Below are 25,067 nucleotides of genomic sequence, written 5' to 3'. Positions count from 1 at the left end.
ACAGAGCTGTGCAGAGGCAGGCTGCACATTCAGGAGGGTTGTCTTCCAGCTCCCCACACTCGTGGCTTTGCACTAGAGCTGTTCTATGTTCTAGTACCGCTCTACGGAGCGCAGTTCCCATTTAAAAAGAAATGGAGTTATCAGTAGACCTCCATATTCAAATATAACAAATTTGTGAAATGAAAAACTAGCTATTTGGGAAGATCACTGAAAACTCATCATGGTACTTGCATCAAAACCAACACTCTGCAGTTCAACTAAGAGAGCATGTTTCATGGACAGAAAACGCAGCCTGGTCTTCTCGAGAGCCACAGGCGACAGGAACTGTACCTTTTTCCTCTCCCTCTCCCTCTGTCTCCCCCTCTCTCTAATGGGGGTCTCTTTTATTAGTCTTGGCTAGTCTAGAACTCAATAGAGCTCCATATGTAGACTAGGATGGTGTTGTCTGCCTCCCAGGTGACAGGGTGACGGGTGTGAGTTATCACACGGGGCGAGGCTGTAACCTTAATAGCAGAGCTTCTGCTTTATACGTGCACATTCCAAGAACATTGATATTTTTGGTCTCTTATTGTCAAAATCAAAGATATTACCCCAACTGGAGCCAAGTTACTACCATGCTCTAGTCAACAACGACACATGAGAAGTGGCTTAAGGGAGCGAACGCTGTACTGGACATTCTGCTAGGACGTTACGGGCTCCTGAGTCTACATGTCCGTCTCCAACATCGGAGGTGGCCTTTGCCAACTCAATCCTCAGTAAATAATGGCAATGTCATACAATTGTCACTTACCTTCTGCATGCTTGCGGCTAAGTCATTAATTGTACACTTATTACTGAACATATCATCTTTACACAGGGGCATGCTCAGTGTTATTAGTACCAAGGCAGAATTATCTGGATGCTAAATCATTCTACTGAAGACAGAGAGTGCACAGGGCATGCGCAGGCCTTTGCTGAGTGGGTGCTGCAGTGCCTTTAAAATGCTCATAGAGTTAATCTAGTTCTTTCCAGTTTCCTTTTAAGGAAATGAGGATTTAGTTCTTAGCAGAAAGTTTAGTTTTAACGCAAAGAACAACAAAAATAAACAACAACAAAAAACAGGACCAAAAGCCAGACCTGATGTTAATTGCAGGAGCTGTTGGGGGGCGGGGTGAGGACTGGGGAGTAAGTGTACATATAGAAGTCCTACCTTTTGATAAACCTGAATGACATGTTTCTAAAAGAAATTAAGCCAAAAAAAAATTAACAGAAAAGACTTGTACAAATTAAACAGAAAATCTAATTATAGAAAGAATAGAAAAAACAAGCAAAAACAAACACCAGGGCTCCTCTTCTGGTCAGTATCAATAGAAGCAGCATTTGTTGAAAAGTAAAATTATTGTAAACATTTGAGTGTGGTTCTTAACTTGAAACATAAAAACTTGTTTAGCCATAGTAACTAAATTCATTACAAAAATCGTGTAAAACAAAACTCAGTCTCTTTAAAAACTATCATGAACAGTGGTGTGTGGTGGCACACGCCTTTAATCCCAGCACTTAGGAGGTAGAGGAGGCAGGTGGAACTCTGAATTTGAGGCTAGCCTGGTCTACAGAGTGAGTTCCAGCGCAGCTAGGCTATACAGAGAAACCCTGCCTTGAAAACAAAAACAAACAAAAACAAAACCCCAACCCCCCACAAAACCCAACCAAGCAAACAGAACATGATCATGATCACAGTCATGCTATTGCTGACTTGCTGTGTGTATCAGAGGCTGGCCTTGTATCTGCAACCTGCTTCCTACCTGAGTGCTGAAATTACACATCTGCCACCACGCCTGCAAATTCAATGTTGTCTAACAAGTACTTTCAGATGTACATGTAATAAATACCATTTCTCAAATGTCTACAGATTATCTAAAGAGCAGAATTCCTGCTTCTGTTGCATAAACACAAAAGCTCTAATTATAAGTCATAGACATGAAAAGGATCATCACTGAGCCGTGTGTGATGGCGTGGTCCTACAATCTAGCTGTGACAGTGGAAGGAAGTACTGGAAATTTGGGCCCAGTCAGGTCTATTAATATCAACTTCCAGAGCCAGTGCTGCATAGCAAGATCACGTGTTTTAAAAGGGGGTAGTGCTGGTAATTCTGCTGGGTAGTATTTGCATGAAAACTCTGGGGTTCATCTACAGTACTTCATGATGGGGCATGACCGGGCATATCCGTCTTGAAGGCCATCCTTGGCTACATAGTGAGTTTGAACCCAGCCTGGGCTACAGGAAACCATGTCTCAAACAACAACAAAACCAAATCAAAACACAACAACAAATCTGAAGAGGCATATACGCTGTACCAAACAGAATCTGACAAGATCTTTCTTACAACAGGCACCTCTGGGCAAGTGTCAGTAGGAACAGACAGTCCAGTGTTATAATGGACACACACATGACGGTATAACACAGTTTTTGAACTTTTCCTCTGGGGTTTAACTTTGCACTGCTTTTAGGGAAGTTCAAACCCTTGCCCTTGTCATCTGTAACTGTGCTGGGCGCCATCCATAGCTATTCTAGAGTGCATGTAGCCTGTGAACCATAGGGTGGACACACTTGCTTAGACAGAATGAAAGGTATTGCATTGTAGTCTATGCTACAGACAACTAACTGCTGTCCACATCATACAGACCAAACAATGGTACCCAGCAGGATAAACACTGTATAGAAGACTGTGCATGTAAAATACTCTTAACTAGACCCCACACAAATATGTATTATTTCAAAACGATTTCCAGCCCCCAGCCCCTCTCCCAGGGCGTCCTGGAGATCTAACTCAGGCCCTCTGGGTTACGTCACTGAACGACATGCCTAGACAACAAGGGTTATGACGCGCATAAGGGTTGTGCCTGTGTGTAAGTGTAACAGGGCCCAAGGAAGGCAAAAAAAAGACTGTGTAGAGCTGGAGTAGGAGACAACCTCTGCAGACATGTGGGGTAAACAAGGGCTTTCATAAAGTGTAGTGAGTGTTTACCCTGAGCGAGCCCTCCAACCTCTCACAAAGGTTTTTTTTTTTTTTTTAAAGATTTATTTATTTATTTATTTACTATATGTAAGTACACTGTAGCTGTCTTCAGACACTCCAGAAGAGGGAGTCAGATCTCCTTACGGATGGTTGTGAGCCACCATGTGGTTGCTGGGATTTGAACTCAGGACCTTCAGAAGAGCAGTCGGGTGCTCTTACCCACTGAGTCATCTCACCAGCTCACAAAGTTTTTAAAATACACTTCAATTCCTGATTTTCTAGGTAAGTCAAAAGGTACTGTTGAAATAAAACTTATGTACTTTTCTTAATTTTTCTTCCTCCAAACGTCTTTTAATATACAAATAAGGTGGAGGAAAGATAGTGGAAAGCAGACTGAAGACCTACACTGTGCTTGGGATCATGTGGACCCATCTGAGGTCCTGTGTCTGGGCTGGAGCTATATACTGCCTGCAGGGTCTGGCAGATTTGTTTATTTTTAAGTGTGTGTGCGTGTGCGTGCTCGTACTCGTGCACCTGTACTTGTGCATACATGGATGACATCAAATCCTTCTGGAGTTCTAGTTACAGGTGGCTGTGACTCACATTAAGTGGGTAGTAGGAATCAAATTCCTATCCTGTACAAGATCTGTATGGTATTCTTAAACACTGACCATCTTTAGGGTTGGAAGATACTGCCAGCCTGGGATATAGAGGAAAAAGTCTTCCTCAAATAAAAGTAAAAAATAAAAGATAAACTGGAGGTGGGGTGGTTGGTGAGATTGCTCAGTGGTTAAGAGCATTGGATACTCCTGCGGATGATGTATGCAGCTTTGATTCCTAGCACCTACATTGTAGCTCATCTGTGACTCAGGTCCCAGAGGAATCCAGTGTGTACACAGGTGCCAGACACGTACATAGTGCACTGACATACATGCAGGCAAAACAATCATATATGTAAAATAAGATTTTTGGTTTCTGAGACAGGGTTTCTCTGTGTGGCCTTAGCTATACAAGAATTTGCTCTGTAGACCAGGCTGGCCTTGAACTCCTAAGTGGTGGGATCAAACCCATAAGCCCCGACTGTCCAGCCTAAAATCTTAAAAAACAGAACAAACAAAAGACAACTAGAGGTGACTATAAATTATAAAATATGATGTAGAAGAGGCAGTACATCTCCGAGAGTTCAAGGCCAGCTTGGTCTACAGAGGGAGTTCTAGGACAACCAGGACTACACAGAGAAACCCTATCTTGGAAAAAAAAAAAAAAAAAAAAAAAAAAAAACAAAACCCAAAAGAAATAAAAAAAAGGTGGAGAGAGTAATAGGAACAGAATCCTCAGGTAGGTATGGACTCATTGTACATGTAAAACCATGTGTACTACTTATAGAGGTATCATGCATACAATGTGCATGATCCCGATGTTACATAATATACGAGTATATATGTATAGGTAGAGAATAACTATAAAGCAGACCAGGTGTGGCCTTCAACACCTTTATCACTCTAGCACTAGGGAGGCAGAGTAGATCCTTGTGGGTTTGAGGCCAGCCTGGTTTGCACTGCGAATTCCAGCACAGCCAGGACTCCAGAAGACCCTGTCTCAGACACTGAAGAGAGCCAGAGCACTTGCTCATTCACAGGACCCAAGTTGATCCCCAGAACCCACATGATGTCCTACAATCATCCAGGATGACAGTTCCAGGGGACCTGACACTCTCTTCTGTCCTCCTCCAGCATCAGGCATGAATGTGGTGCACAGGCATGCATTTCAGCAACACTTGTACACGTAAAATTAATAGATCTACAAGAAAACCAGCCAGGTGGTAGTGGTGCACGCCTTTAATCCCAGCACTTGGGATGCAGAGGCAGGTGGATTTCTGAGTTTGAGGCCAGCCTGGTCTACAGAGAGAGTTCCAGAACAGCCAGAGAAACCATGTCTCAAAAACAAAAACAAACAAACAAAAAAGAGCCGGGCGTGGTGGCGCACGCCTTTAATCCCAGCACTCGGGAGGCAGAGGCAGGTGGATTTCTGAGTTTGAGGCCAGCCTGGTCTACAGAGTGAGTCCAGGACAGCCAGGGCTATACAGAGAAACCCTGTCTCAAAAAAAAAAAAAAAAAAAAAAAACCAAACAAAAAAGAAAACCAAATCCAAAACCACCACCACCAAAAAAAGAAAAAAAAAAAAAAACAAAAAACAACCTAACAACAAACTACATACACATAGCTATCTCTCTATGTATTTTAGCACAAAACAGCCTTCAAATATTAGCTGATCTTTCTTTAAAAACTTTTTCCTCCCCCCAGACAGTTTCTCTGTGTATCCCTGGCTATCCTGGAACTCACTCTGTAGACCCGGCTGGCCTCGTACTCAGAAATCTGCCTGCCTCTGCCTCCCGAGTGCTGGGATTAAAGGCGTGTGCCTTTAAAAACATTTTATGGGTATGCTATCCACTCGTATAATATGCCTGTGTGAGTGTGAGCACACGGCCCACAGGGGAAGGTCAGAGGGCAACTGACCATCCGACAACCCCATTGCGGCATTCCACTGTTTGTTTCCTGCTTGGATCTATGTGGTGTGTGGGCAAGTGAGCTCGGAGGACAAAGGACAGAATCGGGCATTCTGCTCTCACGCCTGCAGACAGGATCTTCCTTTTCCTCCCTCCCTCCTTCCTTCCCTTCCTTCCTTACATGTATGGGTCTTTTGTCTGCACCAAGCACACCACACACATGCTGTGCCTATGGAGGCCAGAAGAGGGCATCAGAGCCCCTGGAACTGGAGCTGTTATGTGGAAGGCTAACTGAGAGCTGCTATGTGGGCACACAAAACTGAACCTGGGGCCACTACAGGAGCAGCTCAACTGCTGAGCCATCTCTGTAAGCTCCTAAAATGGGGTCTTTACTGAACCTGGAACTAGCGCAGCAGACAGTAAGCTTCAGCAGCTGCCTTGTCTCTGTCCACCACAGTGCTGTGGTCGCAGGCTTGAGCAGTGAGTCTGTGGCCGCATGCATGCTTATCTAGGAATCATTCTTACTTACACCTATACAGCTCCCAAGTGCTGGTATTTTAAATCACTGCAAATTGCCAAAAGAGCAAAAGGAGACAAGTTGGAGGGTTCTAATGACACTCAAATGATTATTGAAGTGTCAGTTCTAGGGGCTGGCGAGATGGCTCAGTGGTTAGAATGCTTAATAACAAGCCAGACACAGGGGAGAGAGAGAGATGGTTGCGGGTTTAAGAGGCATTCAAGCCGGGCGTGGTGGCGCACGCCTTTAATCCCAGCACTTGGGAGGCAGAGGCAGGCGGATTTCTGAGTTCGAGGCCAGCCTGGTCTACAAAGTGAGTGCCAGGACAGCCAAGGCTACACAGAGAAACCCTGTCTCGAAAAACCAAAAAAAAAAAAAAAACCAAACAAACAAAAAAAAAGAGGCATTCACAGTGACACTAGTTTTCTTGGTGACTGCTAAACTGCAATGGGTATGCCATGTGGATGGATGTGTGAACAATATAAATCATAACTGAAGATGAATAATTCTTCCCAAGGGCTAGTAATTCTATTTTAGAACTCTAAAGTTGGCGACTATAAACCAGATGCACATGAGCTGAGAGAAGACTGCAGGGCCCCAGGCAGCAGCCTCTCAAACACTGGAGGGGCATCTACCTCTCTCTCTGCTTTTGCTGCAACAGAATCAGCATCACATGACACTTACCTTCTTGTGAGTTTGGAAGTTAATTTACTAAAAAGATTAGTAGAACCTCGGCTTCGAGTCTGGGACAGCGGTGTGGCTTCATGGGACAAGCTGGGTGAGGCAGGTGGGCCATTATATGTTGCGGTTCGCCGCTCCCGAGGTTGGCCATGGAAAGTGCTACGGCTGGCTGTGCCCCTTGGGAAGCGGATGCGATCTGGAGTGGTCGCACTGCTAATACTGTGGGTTGAAGCAACTGGAGTTCTCTCATCTGGAATAGCGCTAGGACAGCAGAAAAAGAGACATCTTTGTTCCCAACATGACACAGGATGACTTACAGGCACAATCTATCTGTCACTGTGAATCCAGGTCTACGGGACTTGGAAGGAAATGCTCAGTTGGATATGAAAGGCACAGGACAGGAGACAGCGCAAAGAATTTAGGGGTACTGTGTATGTACATTTTCAAGATTAATACTCGGTGGAGAATAGCTAACTCAGCTCCCCCCCACGACTTCCCTTTCAAGCTGCTTCCACACAGAACTGTGACAAAAGGAAAGAAAGACTTGCATGTGAAAAGAACAGCCAACCAAAAATTTCTGGAAGCACACAGATGGTATAAATGTAAAATCCCACATGCTGAAAGCAGGTTGGAAAGGGGTTTCTTATGCCCTCTGCAGTATGCCAAGGCATGAAAACAGGCACCCACACCCACACAAACACCACAGACACAATGAGACAGGATGTGCTTAACTGTATGGAGGAAGAACACCTTGCAAACAACTGCAACAAAATCTGGGACCATAAAATCCACAGCACAAAACTAAGTAAGCAGCAGTGGGTACACAGCTTCACGGGAGTGTGCATTTTCTTACATAGCCTTGAAGGTATCGCCTTCACTGTCTATTGGAGGTAACACCATCTTGGGGTGCCCAGAGGCTGACACGGACATCGACCTCTGATGTCTCAGCCGACAGGTAGATGTGGCACAGAGTGAGGCAGGGCTAGCTGCGTAAGCGAACACTTCTGTCAGGCTGGGAGAGGGTTTGGGTTCAGGCAGAGGCAGAAACAACAGTGTGATGGAACAGTGACCAAAGAACAGCCTGCTGTCTAACACACCCCCTCTCCCGAGATCCTTGCACACCTCCTGAGATTAAAAGTCTCTTTACCTTGTATGGGGATTCTGGGACAATTGCTGACTGCGCTGTAACTGGTTTTGCAAATAGCAGCTTAAAAATCTCGTTTTCTAAAGAAAATAACACTCTTACATGTTTGACTACTTCTATATGTGCTCTCCAAACTCTGCCTAAAATAACACATCCTAAAGGAGATGTCTCTATAAATGTACTGGTAAAAACTTGGTGCTAGCACATGGTACCTCTCTCCTGTATCCCTTGAAATGAATGACTAAATCACGGACATACTAGTTATTATAAGCAGGGCATCCTATGTCATTACATCACAGTTTAGAACCTTCCCATTCAGAAGACATCTACTCCTCATAAAGAGCACTGAGGCCTCCTAATGGGTGCAGAGGCCCTTCTCACCAAGACGGGAAAGCTCAGCACAGGACCACTTATGGACAGTGTCAGAGTGACGGAAAGCCTTCAGTATTACCTTCACAACAGCTTCAGACACACCACATAGAGTTCTCTTTTAGCCTGGCTTAAGACAGGTTGTTGAGATCCCCCTGCCTCTGCTTCCCCAGCACCGTCATTACGCACACGTACCACTCTGCTTAGTCTCATTTTAAAATCTAATAGGAATAGTGTTTTGCTCCTCTTTTTTCCCAAGACAGGGTTTCTTTGCACAGTCCTAGCTATCGTTCAAGTTGCTCTGTAGACCAGACTGGTCTTCTATTCAGAGAGCTACCTGCCTCTGCCTCTCCAGTTCTGGGATTAGGGCGAGCACAAGCACCCTCCCCACCTCCCCAATAGCCTTTTTCCTAACATTCAAGCAGAAGGAAACCAGCATTCTACAAAGTGTCCTGAGCTAACCCTAACCCTGAATCACTTGGGAAGACGGACTCAGTTGAGAAAATACCTCCAAGCCAGGCGTGGTGGCGCACGCCTTTAATCCCAGCACTCGGGAGGCAGAGGCAGGCGGATTTCTGAGTTCGAGGCCAGCCTGGTCTACAAAGTGAGCTCCAGGACAGCCAGAGCTATAAAGAGAAACCCTGTCTCGAAAAACCAAAAAAAAAAAAAAGAAAAAAAAAAAAGAGAAAATACCTCCATAAGACTGGCCTATATATAGGCAAGTCAGTTAGGCATTTTCTTGATTAATGACCGATGTGGGAGGGACCAGGCCACTGTGGGTGGAGCCACTCCTGGGCAGGTGGGTGGTCCTGGTTGTAGAAGAAACCAAGCTGAGACACTAGTAAGCAGAGCTCTTCCGCAGCCTCTGCCTCAGTTCTTGCCTCCAGGTTCCTGCTCTGATTTCCTTCAGAGATAGCTTGTGACCTGTGAGGCTAGTGATGACCTGTGAGGTTGGTGATGACCTGTGAGGTTAGACAGGCCCTTTCTACCTCTTCCAGTTGCTTTTGGTCAAGGAGTTTTATCCCAGCAAAGAAGCCCTCAGACATGCCACACTTGTTTTGTGTTTGGGGCTGATTTCCTTGTCTTTTTAAAGCCGAATGCACTAGGCTGCTAGGAAATAGCACTGGACTCATGTGGAATGTTTTGGTGCTCAGTAAAAGCTAGGCCCACTGGTGAAGGCTATTGACCCGGATACTCAGAAGGAAAAAGCTAAAAGATTGGAAGTTCAAGGCCTGCCTTAGGCAACTTGTGAGACCCTGTCCAAAAGAAAAAGCTAAAGGACCAGCCATATGGCTAGTTCAGTAGTAGACTTCTCTAGCCTTAGGTTCAAAGCCCAGCAGTGGAAAAAATAAACAGACAACAATTATAATAATACCACTGCTGCACATGGCAAGAGAATAAATCTCATTATTTGGTAAGCCTTACAATACCTCAAGTTCAGAGTATAAGAGAGAAGGTACTTAGAACTTGTTAAGACATGCAACACGCATGGTTTTATCAGAGATCATTTCTGTGTTGGAATAACCTCACAGTCCAACATATTTAAGACATAATGGAATGGACTGATTTCACAAGTCAATGGATACCGCCCCCCACCCCCATTTCATGTGCATTTCATTTAATTTATTTACTTATTTTGGCTTTTCGAGACTGGGTCTTTGCTGGGATTAAAGTTGTGTACCAACACTGCCTGGCTTGTGTATTTTAAATGAATAAAGGAATTAGGACTGCAGGTGAGAGGGAGATGCAGTCATGATCTAGGAAAGCTGTGCAGAGAGGGGCAAGGTTCATTTTGCTCACCTCAAGACTCAGCAACCATTTCAAGAGAAAGTGCACTATATCACTTGAGCCTCTGGGTCTGCACCTGCTGAGCCAGCGCTCTACGACCATCTCACTCAGCGGGCGGAGCTAGGCTTGAACCAGGAAGCACTTCTTCCTCAGCATCCTCGTAGCCAGGACCAGAGGCCCTTGACCCTGTCCCCATACCTAGCTTTTAAAGCTTTCCACTTCATTTCTAAGAAAAAAGGGTTGGAGAATTTTAGCAGAGCCATTGTGCCTGGCATGAATTCTGGAGTCATGGCACCTAGGCATTGAAGTGGCTTTTGTAAATAGTCGGTGATTATTATGTGAGGTTTATAAAGTTGCTTTTTCTGAAGGATTCAAAGAGCCTTTGCATAACTTAAATTCAGGGACATAGATAGGCGGCAAACCAGAAAGTTCCTATGGCCGAGAATTGCTTAGGTAATGGATCCTTCAGACAACTCCTGGATCAGATTAGAGGTTTTGGTACACAGAAATTAACTTTTTTTAAAAAAGATTTATTGTTATATGTAAGTACACTGTAACTGTCCCAAAAACAGGCGAAGAGGGCGTCAGATCTCACCACAGATGGTTGTGAGCCACCATGTGGTTGCTGGGATTTGAACTCAGGACCTTCAGAAGAGCAGTCAGTGCTGAGCCATCTCTCCAGCCCAGAAAGTAACTTCTTAAAAGTGCCTCCTGTGTAAGAATAAAGAGGCCTCTGAAAAGCTGTTCGGGTTCAGTCCCTCAGAGGCTGGTCCTCCCACTGCTGAGAAGCCTAAATCCATTCTGCAGGGTCTCTCCTGCATAACCCAAACAACACACATTGGTGGCCAATGTGCAGGTTGGAGAGAAGAGGGGTCTGGACACTCTAGAACCGGGAGTAATGCAGACTCACATGGTAAATGAGACTCCGGGGATTGGCAGGGACATGAAAATTCCTCACTTAGGGGTGGGGATTGTAGAGTTGCTGCAGAGGCATATAAAAAAAGCTCCAGAGAGAAAGTTTTTTTTTTTTTTTTTAAATGTATTTTCTTGATAGAAGGAGGAGAAATGTTTATCCAAGCCCTACAAACAGAAAGGCTCCAGAAGCAAAAACATAGAGAGAAAGCCTCCTCCTGGTAGAAATAGAGGAAGAAGGCTCTTCCGGATAGAAAATGATGATGGTGGTGGTGGTGGCAAGTGGAACTCAATTCACTGGCTACTATCTGCTGTAGCTCTTTCTGCCAAAGGACCCCAGTGCTGAGCAGCAACTCCTGAATTCTAGCAGGAGCTAAGCCTAAAATCTTCTTGTTTGTTTTCACTCATTAGATGGAGGACAGTCTCACATCTTGATCGTCTAATTAATGCTTAAGTGAGTGCTTAATTTTTATAGTAAGTAAACAGAAAGCGCAAAATTTACAATATTGAGCTCTATCATTGGGTACACTCTTAATCTGTTTATCACTACCAAAGATTTGGCTCTGCTCTTTAAGTTGCTTCCTGGAAACTCTCAGTTAAAGTCTATAAGTATGTAACACCTGAAACCAAACAGCTCACTAGTGTATTAAATAACAGGGCTTCTAAGTCCGCATGAGCTCATAGAAATCATCTCTTACTGACAAAAAGCCTAGGTGCCATCCCTCTGGAATTTATGCCAGATACAATGGCTCTGTTAATATTCTGTTACAGAAAGGCAAATATAACATTTAAAGCCGATCCGTCACAGAGGGGAGACCAATCCCCCAACTCCTCAAACAAACAAACAAATAAACCCACACAGCAGGGCATGGAGAAAAAACCCAAAAAACCACACACAGGTTCCACCTTACGGGACTGAGACTGGCTAAAGAGAACATCTTCATGAAGGAAAACACTTGCTGGGCAGTGGTGGCACATACTCTAGCCCAGCAATGCGGAGGCAGAGACAGGCAGATCTTCCAGGTCCAAGCCAGCTTGGTTTACAGAGTGAGTTTCAGGAAGGCCAAGGCTACATGGGGAAACCCTGTTCTGAAATGTCCCCAACAAACAAAAACCCAAACAAACAACAAAAAAGGGAAACATCTGTCTCCTTATAAGTGTGTCAGATGTGGTGTACGCCCGGTTTGTGAGATGTTTTCTTCACTGCCTTGAGACAAGGTCTTACACTGAACGAGCAGCTTTTTGTGGCTAGGCTGACTGGCTGGCTGGCTCCTGAGTTCTAGCCATCTCTACCCTACAATATTGGAGTGACAGGCATGCACAGCCATGCCTGGCTAACACAGGGGCTGGGAATTCAAACTCCTGTCCCTCGTGCTTACAGAGCAAATGCTCATACTTACTGAGTCACGTCCCTAGGCTAAGCAAAGTTTTTCAATGAATGTGGAGGAAAGAAGCAAATAGGCGCTGGCAGGATACACGGGAATCAACCCCGAGAAAGAGGATATTCTTTAGAACACAGGAAGGAAATGACTGCAAAGAAATTAAGTGAAGACGTCTGCAAGCTCTCTCCAGAGACTGAAGAGTGATTCGGAACAAGTGAGCTGGTAAACTGAAGAACACAGTGGAGGCACATGCAGACAGTGCAGAGGGAGGAGCTGGGCCTGAACCGTTGTACAGGTCTGCACGCTTGTCCTCAACTAAGAATCTCCCTTTTGCCAGGCGTGGTGGCGCATGCCTTTAATCCCAGCACTTGGGAGGCAGAGGCAGGCGGATTTCTGAGTTCGAGGCCAGCCTGGTCTACAAAGTGAGTTCCAGGAGAGCCAGGGCTATACAGAGAAACCTTGTCTCGAAAAACCAAAAAAAAAAAAAAAAAAAAAAAAAGAATCTCCCTTTTATGCAGCCCTGAGAACGGCAACCCCCACACTCTGAAGCCCCAAAGAGGACTTTAGTTCAACAACAACTAAGAGACTTTCCAAGCCAAACCAAAGCAAGGATGGCGAAGCATCAGGTTTTGAGTCCTGTGGAAGGAGAGCTCTAACAGAAACTCTAGGCTTTAACTGGTATCTCTTCTGTTAAGTCAGTTGTGATCTACAATATCCTCAAAGAGTTGAGAATGGAAATGTCATAAAAGAAAATCTACTGATGTTTGTGTGAGGTGTGGCCTTGTTTCAATAGGTCTTGTTGGATTAAGCGTGTCACTGTGAGGGTAAGCTTTGAGATCCTCCTACGGAGACAGTCCTTTCCTGGCTGCAGTCGCATCAAGCTGTAGAACTCCCAGCTCCTTCACTAGCACGATGCCTGCCTGGACACTGCCATGCTTTCCTGCCTTGACAATGGACTGAACTCCGAATCTGTAAGCCAGCCCCAATTAAATGTTGTCCATTGTAAGAGTTGCCTTGGTCATGGCGTCTGTTCATAGCAAGAAAAACATAACAAAGGCAGAAGCGAGTACCAGGGACTGGGGTATTGCTGTGATAGGCCTGATGATGCTTTTGTTTGGAGGAATGTGGATTTTGGGACCTTGGATTTGGAAAGCAGTGAAATGACTAAGTGGGACTTAATGGGCCAACCCAGTAAGAATATTGGTTCTGAGGGTGATCTGAACGGTGGGGCCTGGCTCAGAGGTTTCAGAGGAAAAGAATGTTAGTGTGTGGCCTAGAGACTGTTCTTGTGGTACTCTGGTAAAGAATGTTAGTGTGTGGCCTAGAGACTGTTCTTGTGGTACTCTGGTAAAGAATGTGGCTGCTTTTTGCCCTGTCTGAAGAATCTGCTCGAGGCTAAGTCTAAGGTGAAAAGAATCAGATTAATTGCATTGACAAAGGAATCCTCAGAAAAGCCTGGTTTACTCTCTCAAAGAGCATTTTGATCAAGCACACCAAACTTAGCAAGGAAAAAAAAGTTTGGCTCAAGTAATAAAGGGGGACCAGGAAGTGAAATGGAACAGAATCCTGTGATCAAGATGAACAGATTAGGGGAATGGTGATCTCAGGGCAAGACACGCCCTCGCACCTCGACAGCTAAGCTTATTGTTTGTGTTTGCAGTTGAACAAGAAACAGTTATGTCAAGTTACCTGGACTTTTCACTTGGACTTTTAATCTGGAATTAACTATAATCCAGAAACAGAGGGCACACTTGTGATCCAGATCTTGAGGCTGGAAGGTACAGGCTTTTGATCCATAACTTAAGGAATAGTGGCCATGAAAAGCATAGGCCCAGACATGGTGATACACACCTTTAATCTCAGGAGACAAAGGCAGGTAGAACTCTGAGTTCAAGGAAAGCCTGGGACACAGCAAGTTCTAGGTGAAGAAAAGCTTTAGTGCAGGAGTGGTACTATACACCTTTAATCAAAGCATTCAGGGGACAGGCACGCAGATCTCTGAGTTCAAGGTCATTCTATAGAGTGTCCAGGACAGCCAAGCTTTGGCACTGAGGGAGTTGGAAAACAGAAAGCTGCTGATAATGTAATAGAACAAGAGGGCCATGCTCCAGCTCCAGCAAGCAGCAGAATTTGGTACCTTTAACCATGTAGCTTTGGCTTTAGAGTGAAGAACATGAGGTACTAATGGGACAATTGATGCTGGTTAAGAAATTAATGGTGCTGGGCGGTGGAGGCGCACGCCTTTAATCCCAAGCACTTGGGAGGCAAGGCAGGTGGATTTCTGAGTTCGAGGCCAGCGTAGTCTACAGAGTGAGTTCCAGGTCAGCCAGGGCTACACAGAGAAACCCTGTCTTGAAAAACAAAGAAAAAAAATTAGTGGTGATTAAGAGGAGACCAACATCACTGAGGTTAAATCTTCTGGGAAGTCTTGTCTGTGAGCACAAAGAAGCTGTGTTCCAGAGATAGCCATGTACTTGGTAATGTGTAAGAATTACCCAGGTGAAAAAAAAAAAAAAAAAAAAAAAAAAAAAAAAAAAAAAAAAAAAAAAAAAAGCCGGGCATGGTGGCACATGCCTTTAATCCCAGCACTCGGGAGGCAGAGGCAGGCGGATTTCTGAGTTCGAGGCCAGCCTGGTCTACAAAGTGAGTTCCAGGACAGCCAGGGCTATACAGAGAAACCCTGTCTCAAAAAAAACCAAAAAAAAAAAAAAAAAAAAAAAAAAAAAAAAAAAGAATTACCCAGGTGGTAAGGGTTTTGAAGGCATAAAGGAGTGATGGAGAACAGCTGAGGCTTGGCACTGTGAGAGGCCAGTAAAGGTGATGAAGGTGCAGCCTCAATTGCAGGTGATGGCCCAGGATTGAAGGGGTCATGCAAAGGATTTGACCCTTGTCATCATGAAGAAAGCCTACCAGAAGCTATTGGTGAAGCCTAGTTGCAGTGGAAGACCCCAGCGTACTGGAGATGCCAGTACCATGGGATAATCACCAAGAACAGCAGCAGCAGTGGAGTGGAATCAAGCAGAGCCTAGAGTGCTACAGAGGGCAGAGCTGGAGAAGTGACCCAAGCTGTTTGTAGGAGCCCAGAAGATTGTGTGTGGAACTCAGAAACTGGGACAAGAAGCTGTGATGTCGAAAACTCCAAATGTTTGAGATGCCAGAGCCGTGGGATACCTGATGAGGAAAGCTGCTAACAGGGAGTGGAACCAGCCAAAGAGAAAGAATTGTGCTGCAGTCAACAAAGCAAAAAGATGGGCATCAGACATGGAGATGCAGAGTGTGGAGTCTGGTCTTGCTTTTATCCAGGATTTCCTCTCTGCCATTTTGGAATGGTAATGTATATCCTGTGATGCTGGAGGTATGTGATCTGCTTTTTGATTTTGATTTTATAGGGGATTACGGTTAAGTGATTGGATGAATCTCAGAAGAGACTTTGGACTTTTAAACACTGCTGAGACTGTTGTAGCCTATGGAGACTTCTGAAGTTGAACTAAATGTATTTTACATTACATGATGGCTAGGTATGGTTCCCACAGACACTGGTGTTTGAACAAGCCTATAAGTGCCAGGGAGTGGAACGTTGTGGTTTGAATATGCTTGGTCTAGGGAGTGGTATTATTAGGATGTGTGGCCTTTGAGACCCTCCTCTTAGTTGTGACAGTCCTCTCCTAGCTGCAGTTGGGTTAAGATGTAGAACTCTCTGCTCCTTCTCCAAAACCTTGTCTGCCTGGATGGCTACCATACTTTCTTCCTTAATGATAAGGGACTGAACCTCTGAACCTGTAAGCCAACCCCAATTAAATGTTCTTTTTTTTTTTTTTTTTTTTTTTTTTAAAGATTTATTTTATGTATGTGAGTACACTGTAGCTGTCTTCAGACACACCAGAAGAGGGCATCAGATCCCATTACAGATGGTTGTGAGCCACCATGTGGTTGCTGGGATTTGAACTCAGGACCTCTGGAAGAGCAGTCAGTGTTCTTAACCGCTGAGCCATCTCCCCAGCCCAATGTTGTTCTTTTCAAGATTTGTCTTGGTTATGGTTTTCTTCACAGCAGTGGATCCTGGTGACCAGCCTAGCATCACATTATTTTCCCAAGGAAGGCATCAAAGGGGTTTCAGGGGCAAAACTTGGTTTTGTGAGAGTCAAGTTTGCCCATTTTTGGTAATGTTTACCTTTCTTTAACTTTTTGCTATTCTAAGGAAAGAAGCTGCTGGCCTCTGGTAAATGACCTCCTGCTGCACAGCAGTGGGGATTAAGGAGAAAACGGCTTAGTTGCTAGGTGTTTTTCTACCTGGCCCAGGACCTCTCAAGGCCAGGAGAGAGGCTTGGAAGTCTTTGTGAGCCAGAAAGAAAAGAAGAGAAAGAATGAAATAAGAAAATTCATGCACTAAGAAAACATCCACTCACTCTGATGAGGCTGAGGAGAGCCGCGCCCCTCACACACAGGGTTAAGCTGAGAAGGGCTAAATCACTTCTCTTTGTCCTTCTTAGTCCTTGTGCTTTCCTGGGAAAACTGATCACATGGTTTCCCAAGCCTTTTACATTCCATAAGTTCATAGGACGTTCAAGACAACAGTTCATGTCATAAATTGATAAGACTTAAGGAATAACAACAGAATTGTTTACATGCCTTTCCATTAAGACTAGTAACTGACTAAACATCCATTATCTTCTAGAACCCATTAAGTTCATTATAAGTTAAAAGCAGTTTTTATGTCATAATTCAGTTTTGTCAAGAGACAAATCATCTGAATAACTTAGTCGATATTTTATTTTTGTCCTGTATCTATAGTAGATTGTGCCTTCCAAGTTTATGACCTTTAGTTACCAGATAGTGGCCTTATTCCTAGCCTAGAAGGTTTTCCTTGATTGTAAATGTGTTTTCTTTCTTTCTTTTTTTAAGGAAGATTTTTTTTTTTAAAGATTTATTTATTATATGTAAGTACACTGATTTGTCTCTTCAGACACTCCAGAAGAGGGCGCCAGATCTCGTTGTGGATGGTTGTGAGCCACCATGTGGTTGCTGGGATTTGAACTCTGGACCTTCGGAAGAGCAGTTGGGTGCTCTTACCCACTGAGCCATCTCACCAGCCCTTTAAGGAAGATTTATCTATTTATTTTACGTATGTGAGTACACTGTAGCTATACAGATGGTTGTGAGCCTTCATGTGGTTGTTGGGAATTGAATTTTTTTTTGTGGTTTTACATCTTTATTGTACAAAGGCAGAGGGAAGGAGAGAAGGTAGAAAGAGGGAGAGAGGCCACGTGGAGAGAGGGAGAAAGGATGCCTAGGGTTTTGGGGAATTGAATTTTTAAGACCCCTGCTTACTCCATTCACTCCAGTTGGCCCCGCTCACCCAGTCCCTGCTTGCTCTGGCTATACACTGTAGCTGTCTTCAGACACACCAGAAGAGGGCGTCAGGTCTCATTACAGGTGGTTGTGAGCCACCATGTGGTTGCTGGGATTTGAACTCAAACTTTTCGAAGAGCAGTCAGTGCTCTTTAACTGCTGAGCCATCTCACCAGCCCCATTGGTTACACTTTCAATCTGTCATTTGGATCTTAGGCACCTTGCTGAATGGATGGTTGCTGGACATCTTCCCTATACTAGGCCTGGCCGTTAATGTGTTTTCAAGTCTGTTTTCTTATCCTAGTGCAATTAGCCCACAACACATGAAAGTTTATAGAGCTCTAATTGCCGCTTTTAGAGGGCTCAAAATTACTTATATAAATTTAGGAAATTTATAAGATAATTAGTAAGAATCATGAAATCATTAATTTGTTTACGCAACTTTACTACATGAGAGTACATCTGTGTGCTGATCTGCAGAAAATCTGACTAATAGGATGGGCTAATAGCCCAGGAATCATTAGACTATGAAACAGTGATAGGAAGGCTGTAACAACAGCAAGAAGCAATCCTGGGAGGAGATCTTTTGGGGCTTTGCCTCAGAGCTCACCATCGTAGCTGTGCAAGATGGTGGTCCATCTCCAGAAAAAATCAATTGCTTTTCCTAAGTCTCTTTCTAAATGACCTGTGACAACAGAAGCCCTAAGACAATGGTTAACTTAATAGGATCTGGAGTCACTTATGAGACAAATCTCTAGGTACACCTGTGAGAGATTACCTAAAGTTGGTTAACTGAATTTGGAAAAGCACCTTGACTGTGGGAAGACACCATTGTGTAGGCTTTCTCTTACATAGAAGAGAAAGCCAGCTGACCACAAGCACTTGTTTCTTTGTATCCAGACTTTGGGTGTAACATGTGCAGCTGCCTCACACTCCTGCTGCCATGACCTTCTAACATAACGAACTATACCTTGGAACTGTAAACCCAAACAAGCCTTTCCTGCTGCATTTTTAAAAGGCATTTTGTCCTAGCAGTAAGAAAAGTACAAAATTAGTATAGACCTTTCTTAGGCAGTCAGGTCGTTAGTACATACACTGTCTAACTAATAGGATCAAACAGAGCCTCCAATTCAATAAAACAAATCAATGTCACAAGACAGGTATGGCAACACACACCTGTAATCCCAGTCCTTGAGGGTAGAGACAGGAGGATCAGGAGTTTCAAGCTTTAAGTAAAAGAAAAATGGTGACTGTCAGCCTGACCGGATACTTCTCACCTTTCCTGCTGTTGACGCAGTGCTGGTGACTGAACCTCAGGGTTTCATACATGCTACAGAAACATGCCTTTTCAAAACACACACACACACACACACACAGACACACACACACCTGTTGATACTAAATATGACTGGAGTGGTCAAGATGCAAACCAGAGGCCAACAAAAGATAACCTGTCTCTTGGAGTTCTCTCATCTCCTCAGTCAGAATTCAGTGTATTCTATATAGATTAGGTATTTAAAACCAAATCCCACCAACTGTATTTCTTTTCCTTCCCCACCCCTCAAATCAACAGTTCTCCATGGTTCCTGCAGCTACCTAATCACATTTTCTTCCATAAACTCTGAAAAGCTGTTTGCATGATTTTACTAGTAAGTATTTCAAGGACTGCAGAAGACAGACTGACTCTGTGCTCCTAGAGTCTGAGGAGGAGACTATGCTGGCACTGGCCACCTGCATCTGGGAGCAGGCTGTTGACCCTTCCCTGAGTTCTCATCCCGGGTGTGGCTCCTGACCTCAGGCTCCCACCTGCTTCTCTTTCTCTCTAAGTTGTTAGTGTTAGCATCCCCTAGTCAACATGGTCAGGAAATGCTATAGGTCCTTCAGAAACTCCCTGCTTTGACCCTAACTCCTCCTTGTCACAACTGCTGATTATAGGGGTAGAGGCTCTGGACAAAAGAGAAAAATCTGGAGTCCTAATATCTTGCTAGAAACTAACATTTAAAGTTTACTTACCTTAAAAGAATAATTGGTAGCCATCTGAATTATAAATTGATTATAAAAGTGAGAAGTAACATACTTTAACTTCTTTTGGGAGAAACTCTTTTTGCCAATAGGTAAATTTCACACCTGTTTTCTTTGCCGTTCTGAATCACAGAATGTCTGTCTGCTGCACATCTCTCGCTGCAAACGTAAGTGTTCCGCCGTGTCATCCCACCAGATGCTGTGTTACTCTGTAAGAAAGGAACATTTTTACTTTGGACTAGTTGGTGATAAGTATAATTTAGTAAGAACCACCCCCCCCCCAGGAAAAAAAAAAACTCCAAAAAAACAAAAAACAAAAAAATATAACTAAACACTATTTATGCAAATAAAAAAAAACTGTAAGAGAGGTGCTGTCTGTGCCTGGAGGGTGGAGATTTGTGTTTGCTTTGTTTCTGAATTATTCTCTACTAACTAGGAGTATACCTGAACTCAGAACTCTCAGACTGAGGCTGGAGTATTTAGCCAGCTTTTCCAAGGGACATCCTATCTCTGCCTTTACAGTATTGAGACTATAGGCAAGCGGCCACACCCATCTGGGTTTTATGTGGGTGCTGAGGCCCTGAAATCTGGTATTCACACTTGGGTGGCAAGCATTTTATCCATTAAATCATTTTACAAGACTAACATAGTCGTTTATAGACAAACAGACAGACAAATAAAAAAGTCTCCATGCACATATATGTGTGTTCGTGAGGATGCCAGAAGAGGGCACTGGATCCTCTAGAGCTAGAACTACTGGTGGCGGTGAGCTTCACACCCATAGGTATTGTAGGTATTGGGAACTAAACTTTGGTCCCTTGCAAGAACGGAAAGCACTCCTAGCCAATGAGCCGCCATTCCAGTCTCCTTAAAATTAAAACATGACAACACATTAACAGACGAGCATAGAATAAGTATGAATAAAAAAAATTAAAGTATAAGGGATCAGGGCTAGAGAGAGAGCTCAGCAGGTAAGAGCACTCACTACCTGCTCTTCCAGAGGAAATGATGACAAGACTGCTGGTCATTAAGTAAATGCAATTCCAAACCATAAGCTATCACTTCAAACCTGCTACGGATGGCTGCAATAAAAAATGAAAATATAAGGACTTGAAGGGCAAGGCACTTTCTGAGAAGGACCCAAGTTCAGATCCAAGCAGCCCAGGTAGAATGCATGGAGTGAGTGTGCATTTGCAAGCACATCCTGGGGGCATGGATGGAGTCAGTGGATGCCTCAGACTTGCTGGCCAACCAATCAAGCTGAGTTCTAGGTCTAGCAAGACACCCTGTGTCAAACACAAGTTGGAGAGTAACTGATGGAGGCACCTGTATTAACCTCTGACCTTCACATGTACACTGGTGTGCACCCGGGAATACATACATGTATACCACACATGATAAACACAGAAGTGTGGACAGTCAGAAGGATAACTCATTTACTGCTGAAAAGAATTGAAAACAGGGCTGGAGAAGTGGCTCAGCGGTTAAGAGCACTGACTGCTCTTCCAGAGGCCCTGAGTTCAATTTCCAGCAACCACATGGTGGCTCACAACCATCTGTAATGAGGTCTGACGCCTTCTTCTGGTGTGTCTGAAGGGAGCAATGGTGATGTACTCATATGCATAAGATAAATAAATAAATCTTTAAAGAAAAAAAAAAGAATTGAAAACAAACAGTTGGCAAAATTAGATCTAATTACAACACAAGCCAACAATTGCATCCCTAGTCAGGAACCCAGGAGAAATGAAAACCTAAAACCCAGCCTTAGTGTCACAGCTGTCATTCCAGCACTTCTGAGGCTGAGGCAGGAGAACTGCTAAGAGTTCAAGGCTACCCTGGACTACATAGTGAGACCCCATTTTGGTTCAACGTCTAGGACCCACAGGTAGAAAGAAACACCTTTCCAAAGCTGTCTTCCGACCTCTCTAGGCATGAGGATGTCTGACCTAATCAGTGAGCGTCAGGGGCAGAGGTTCCTCCTCCTTCCACTGTCAATCTCGGTCCTTCGTCCTCATCCACACAGGCAAGTGCATGCACAAGCACACACCGCACACAGACACACAGGACAGAGAACTCTAGGCCACAGACATTTTATACAAATATTTACACTTTATGTCTAAAAGGTAGAAGTAATCTAAATGGCTATCAACAGATGACAAAGCTTGAGTGCTAGTCCATTGCGTATACAGACTACAATTCATTGGATTGTACACTGTCGCTGTCTCAGACACACCAGAGGAGGGCATCAGATACCATGACAGATGGTTGTGAGCCACCATGTAGTGGTTACTAGGAATTGAACTCAGGACCTCGACAAGAGCAGTCTCTGCCCTAAACCAGAGCCATCTCTCCAGTCCTTGAAGTTTGTGTGTGTGTGTGTGTTGCCTACATGCAAGTCTGTGCACTATGTGTGTAAAGTGTCTATGGTGATCAGAGAGGGTATTAGATCTCCTGGAGCTGGAGTTACAGGAAGCTTTGAGCCACCACCATCTGTTGGGATGCTGGGAAGAACTGAACCTGTGTCTTCTGGATGAGAAACAAGTGCTCTTTTTTTTTTTTTTTAAGTTAATTATATGTAAGTACACTGTAGCTGTCTTTAGACACTCCAGAAGAGGGCGTCAGATCTCGTTACAGATGGTTGTGAGCCACCATGTGGTTGCTGGGATTTGAACTCAGGACCTTCAGAAGTGCAATCAGTGCTCTTAACCACTGAGCCATTTCTCCAGCCCGAAACAAGTGCCCTTCACCTCTGAGGTAACTCTCTAGCCCCAATTTATGTTATTTTTAGTTATGTGTCTACTTATGAGTACAAGTACTGGCAGACATCACAGGTAGCCAATACACATGGAAGCAGAGTCACAGATGGCTGTTATTCACCTGATGGTGCTGGCAACCACATTCTGGTCTTCGGCAAAGACTCTTTAAACTACTGAGCCATTTCTCCAGTCCCTTCACCTTGAACTCCTTGATCATCCTGCCTATACCTTCCAAGCACTATGATTAGGGTTATCCACGACCACATCTAGTTTATGCGATGCCAAAAACTCAACTCAGGACTCTCCCAGGCTATGTAAACACTATCAACTGAGCTTCATTTTCATTTTTTGTTTTTTTGTTTTTGGTTTTTCAAGACAGGGTTTCTCTGTGTAGCTCTGGCTGACCTAGAACTCACTCTGTAGACCAGGTTGGCCTCGAACTCAGAAATCCACCTGCCTCTGCCCACCAAGTGCTGAGATTAATTAAAGGCGTGCCTGGCTGAGCTTCATTTTCAACACCAACCACAACATTAAAAAAAAAAAATTGTGATTTTTGTTTGTTTTGAGACAGAGTTTTATTGATGGCCTGGAACTACAAACCAGGCTGGTCTCAAACTCTCAGAAACTTCACCTGCTTCTGTCTTCCCAGGGCAAGGATGAAAAGCCACTGCCATCAACCCTGGTACCACACAGCAAAATAAAATTCCTTAAGAATGATATGACAAATCAGAGTCAAATAAACTTAGTGAACCTGTAAAGCAGATGGGAGGCGTGGGCAAACCTGCAAGACTTACACACCCTGCTTTCAAGACGTAACACAAACAGCAAGCGTGCCACATGTGGTGGCACAGCCTTTCATCCTAGCTTTTGGACTGCAGAGGCTGACAGACAGATCGAGTTTGAGGCCAGCTGGGTCTAAAGAGCGAGGAAATGAAAAAATTGTTTTAAGACAGAATTTCTCTGTGTAGCCCTAGAAGTCCCATAACTCACTCTGTAGACCACAGGCACCTGCCTCCTGAGTGCTGGGATTAAAAGCATGTACCACCATCACTAGGCAAAAAGATCTGGTTTGGTTTTTTGTATGAATGTTTGCTGCATGTATGGCTGGTGCCTGTAGAGAACTCTGGAGTTAGAGAAAGTTGTAAGTTACCATGTGGGTGTTGACAACTAAACCCAGGTCCTCTGAAAAAGTAGTAAAGGGGTTTTTTTTGTTTTTGTTTTTAATTTAAAGACGTGTTCCTTTTTTTCTTTTAAAGATTTCTTTCTTTTTTTTTTTTAAGATTTATTTATTTATTTGTAAGTACACTATAGCTATCTTCAGACACACCAGAAGAGGGCATCAGATCTCATTATGGGTGGTTGTGAGCCACCATGTGGTTGCTGGGATTTGAACTTCGGACCTTCGGAAGAGCAGTCGGGTGCTCTTACCCACTGAGCCATCTCACCAGCTCAAGATTTATTTCATGTATGTGAGTACATTTGTCACTGTCTTCAGACACACCAGAAGAAGGCATCGGATCACCATACAGATGGTTGTGAGCCACCATGTGGTTGCTGGGAATTGAACTCAGGACCTCTGAAGAGCAGTCAGTATTCTTAACTGCTGAGCCATCTCTCCAGCCCACGATTTATTCTCTTGTGTGTAAAAGTGGTTTGCCTACCATGTGAGTCTGTGTGCCACATGTGTGCATTACAGGTGGCTGTGAGTCGCCCTCTGGGTGCTAGGAATCAGAGCTGGTCCTCTGAAGAGCAGTCCATGCTTGTAACTGTTGAGCCACCGCTTCAGCCCAATCACAGAATTATTTAGTTTTTAACTGGTGTTTTGCCTACATGTCTGTCTGTCTGTCTGTGTGAGTCAGATTTTGGAGTTATAGACTGCTATGAGTGGTCACATGGGTGCTTGGCATTGAACCTGGTCCTCTAGAAAAGCAGTCAGTGCTCCTACCCACTGAGCCATTTCTCCATGCCCTCAATCAAAAATTTTAAATGATGATAAAGCTTTAATATATCATGAGTGGATCATGTGCAATGATACTGCAAGAATGATTGGGAGAGAATTTCTGACGTTGCTCTCACACTCTGGATGAACGCACCTCAGCAGTCCATAGAGCAAAGGCTCATCCTAGGTGCGCCACTGGCCGGTAAGGAGGATTTAGGAGGCGGGTCCTTGTAGGAGGTGCTAAAGTCACCAGAAAGTGTCCATGAAAAGTGTGTTGCGTCTCTAGCTCATCTAGTCACTTGTTTCTTACCTGACAAGTAAAGGAAAAGTTTCTTCTTTCACATGCTCTGTGACAGGCTGCCTCCACAACCCTATGGACGAAGCCATAAACCTAACTCACTCTGGACTGGAACTAGCCCTGAGCTAAAATCTATCTTTCCTCTTTTTAAGTTAATTGCCTCAGAATTCTGCTATAGTAACAAGACTGTTACTACAATATTGCTGTTACCTATATTATTCTTTATAAACAGTAAGTGCTGACCATTGACAATCCTCAGGGAACACTTTCAATGTGTAAATAAGAGACACAAGGTGAAAAGCTACAAGGTGGAAAGAGCAAACTGTAACGACCACTGCCAACAAACACGAGAGACTAAGTTTAGAATGCAGGAGACTGAAATTAAAGTACAAAGCCACACTACCACTTG

At 44.1% G+C, this 25,067-nt stretch overlaps 1 protein-coding gene across 10 annotated transcripts in view; it reads right to left on the bottom strand.

The window, feature by feature from the left end:
* The window catches only part of Mark3 (microtubule affinity regulating kinase 3), an 87,705-nt gene that overhangs the window by 2,620 nt on the left and 60,018 nt on the right, over nt 1-25,067 (bottom strand). For 4 of the 10 annotated variants that reach the window (XM_021178543.3, XM_085830694.1, XM_021178539.3 and 1 more), the window contains exons 14-15: nt 19,771-19,874; nt 6,703-6,960 (exon numbers count right to left, since the gene is read on the bottom strand). In XM_021178543.3, coding sequence (XP_021034202.1) covers nt 6,703-6,960; nt 19,771-19,874 — 362 coding nt within the window. Of the gene's footprint in view, nt 1-1,189; nt 1,217-6,702; nt 6,961-7,552; nt 7,712-19,770; nt 19,875-25,067 lie in introns of all 10 variants that reach the window. The other 6 variants (XM_029484375.2, XM_029484373.2, XM_029484374.2 and 3 more) reach the window with 3 other exon arrangements.

The sequence above is a fragment of the Mus caroli genome, unplaced genomic scaffold (assembly GCF_978045245.1).
Source record: "Mus caroli unplaced genomic scaffold, Mus_caroli_1 scaffold_14, whole genome shotgun sequence".
NCBI lineage: Eukaryota > Metazoa > Chordata > Mammalia > Rodentia > Muridae > Mus > Mus caroli.
The sequence above is the reverse complement of the archived record's forward strand: the minus strand, read 5'-3'. Positions and strand labels throughout refer to the sequence as shown.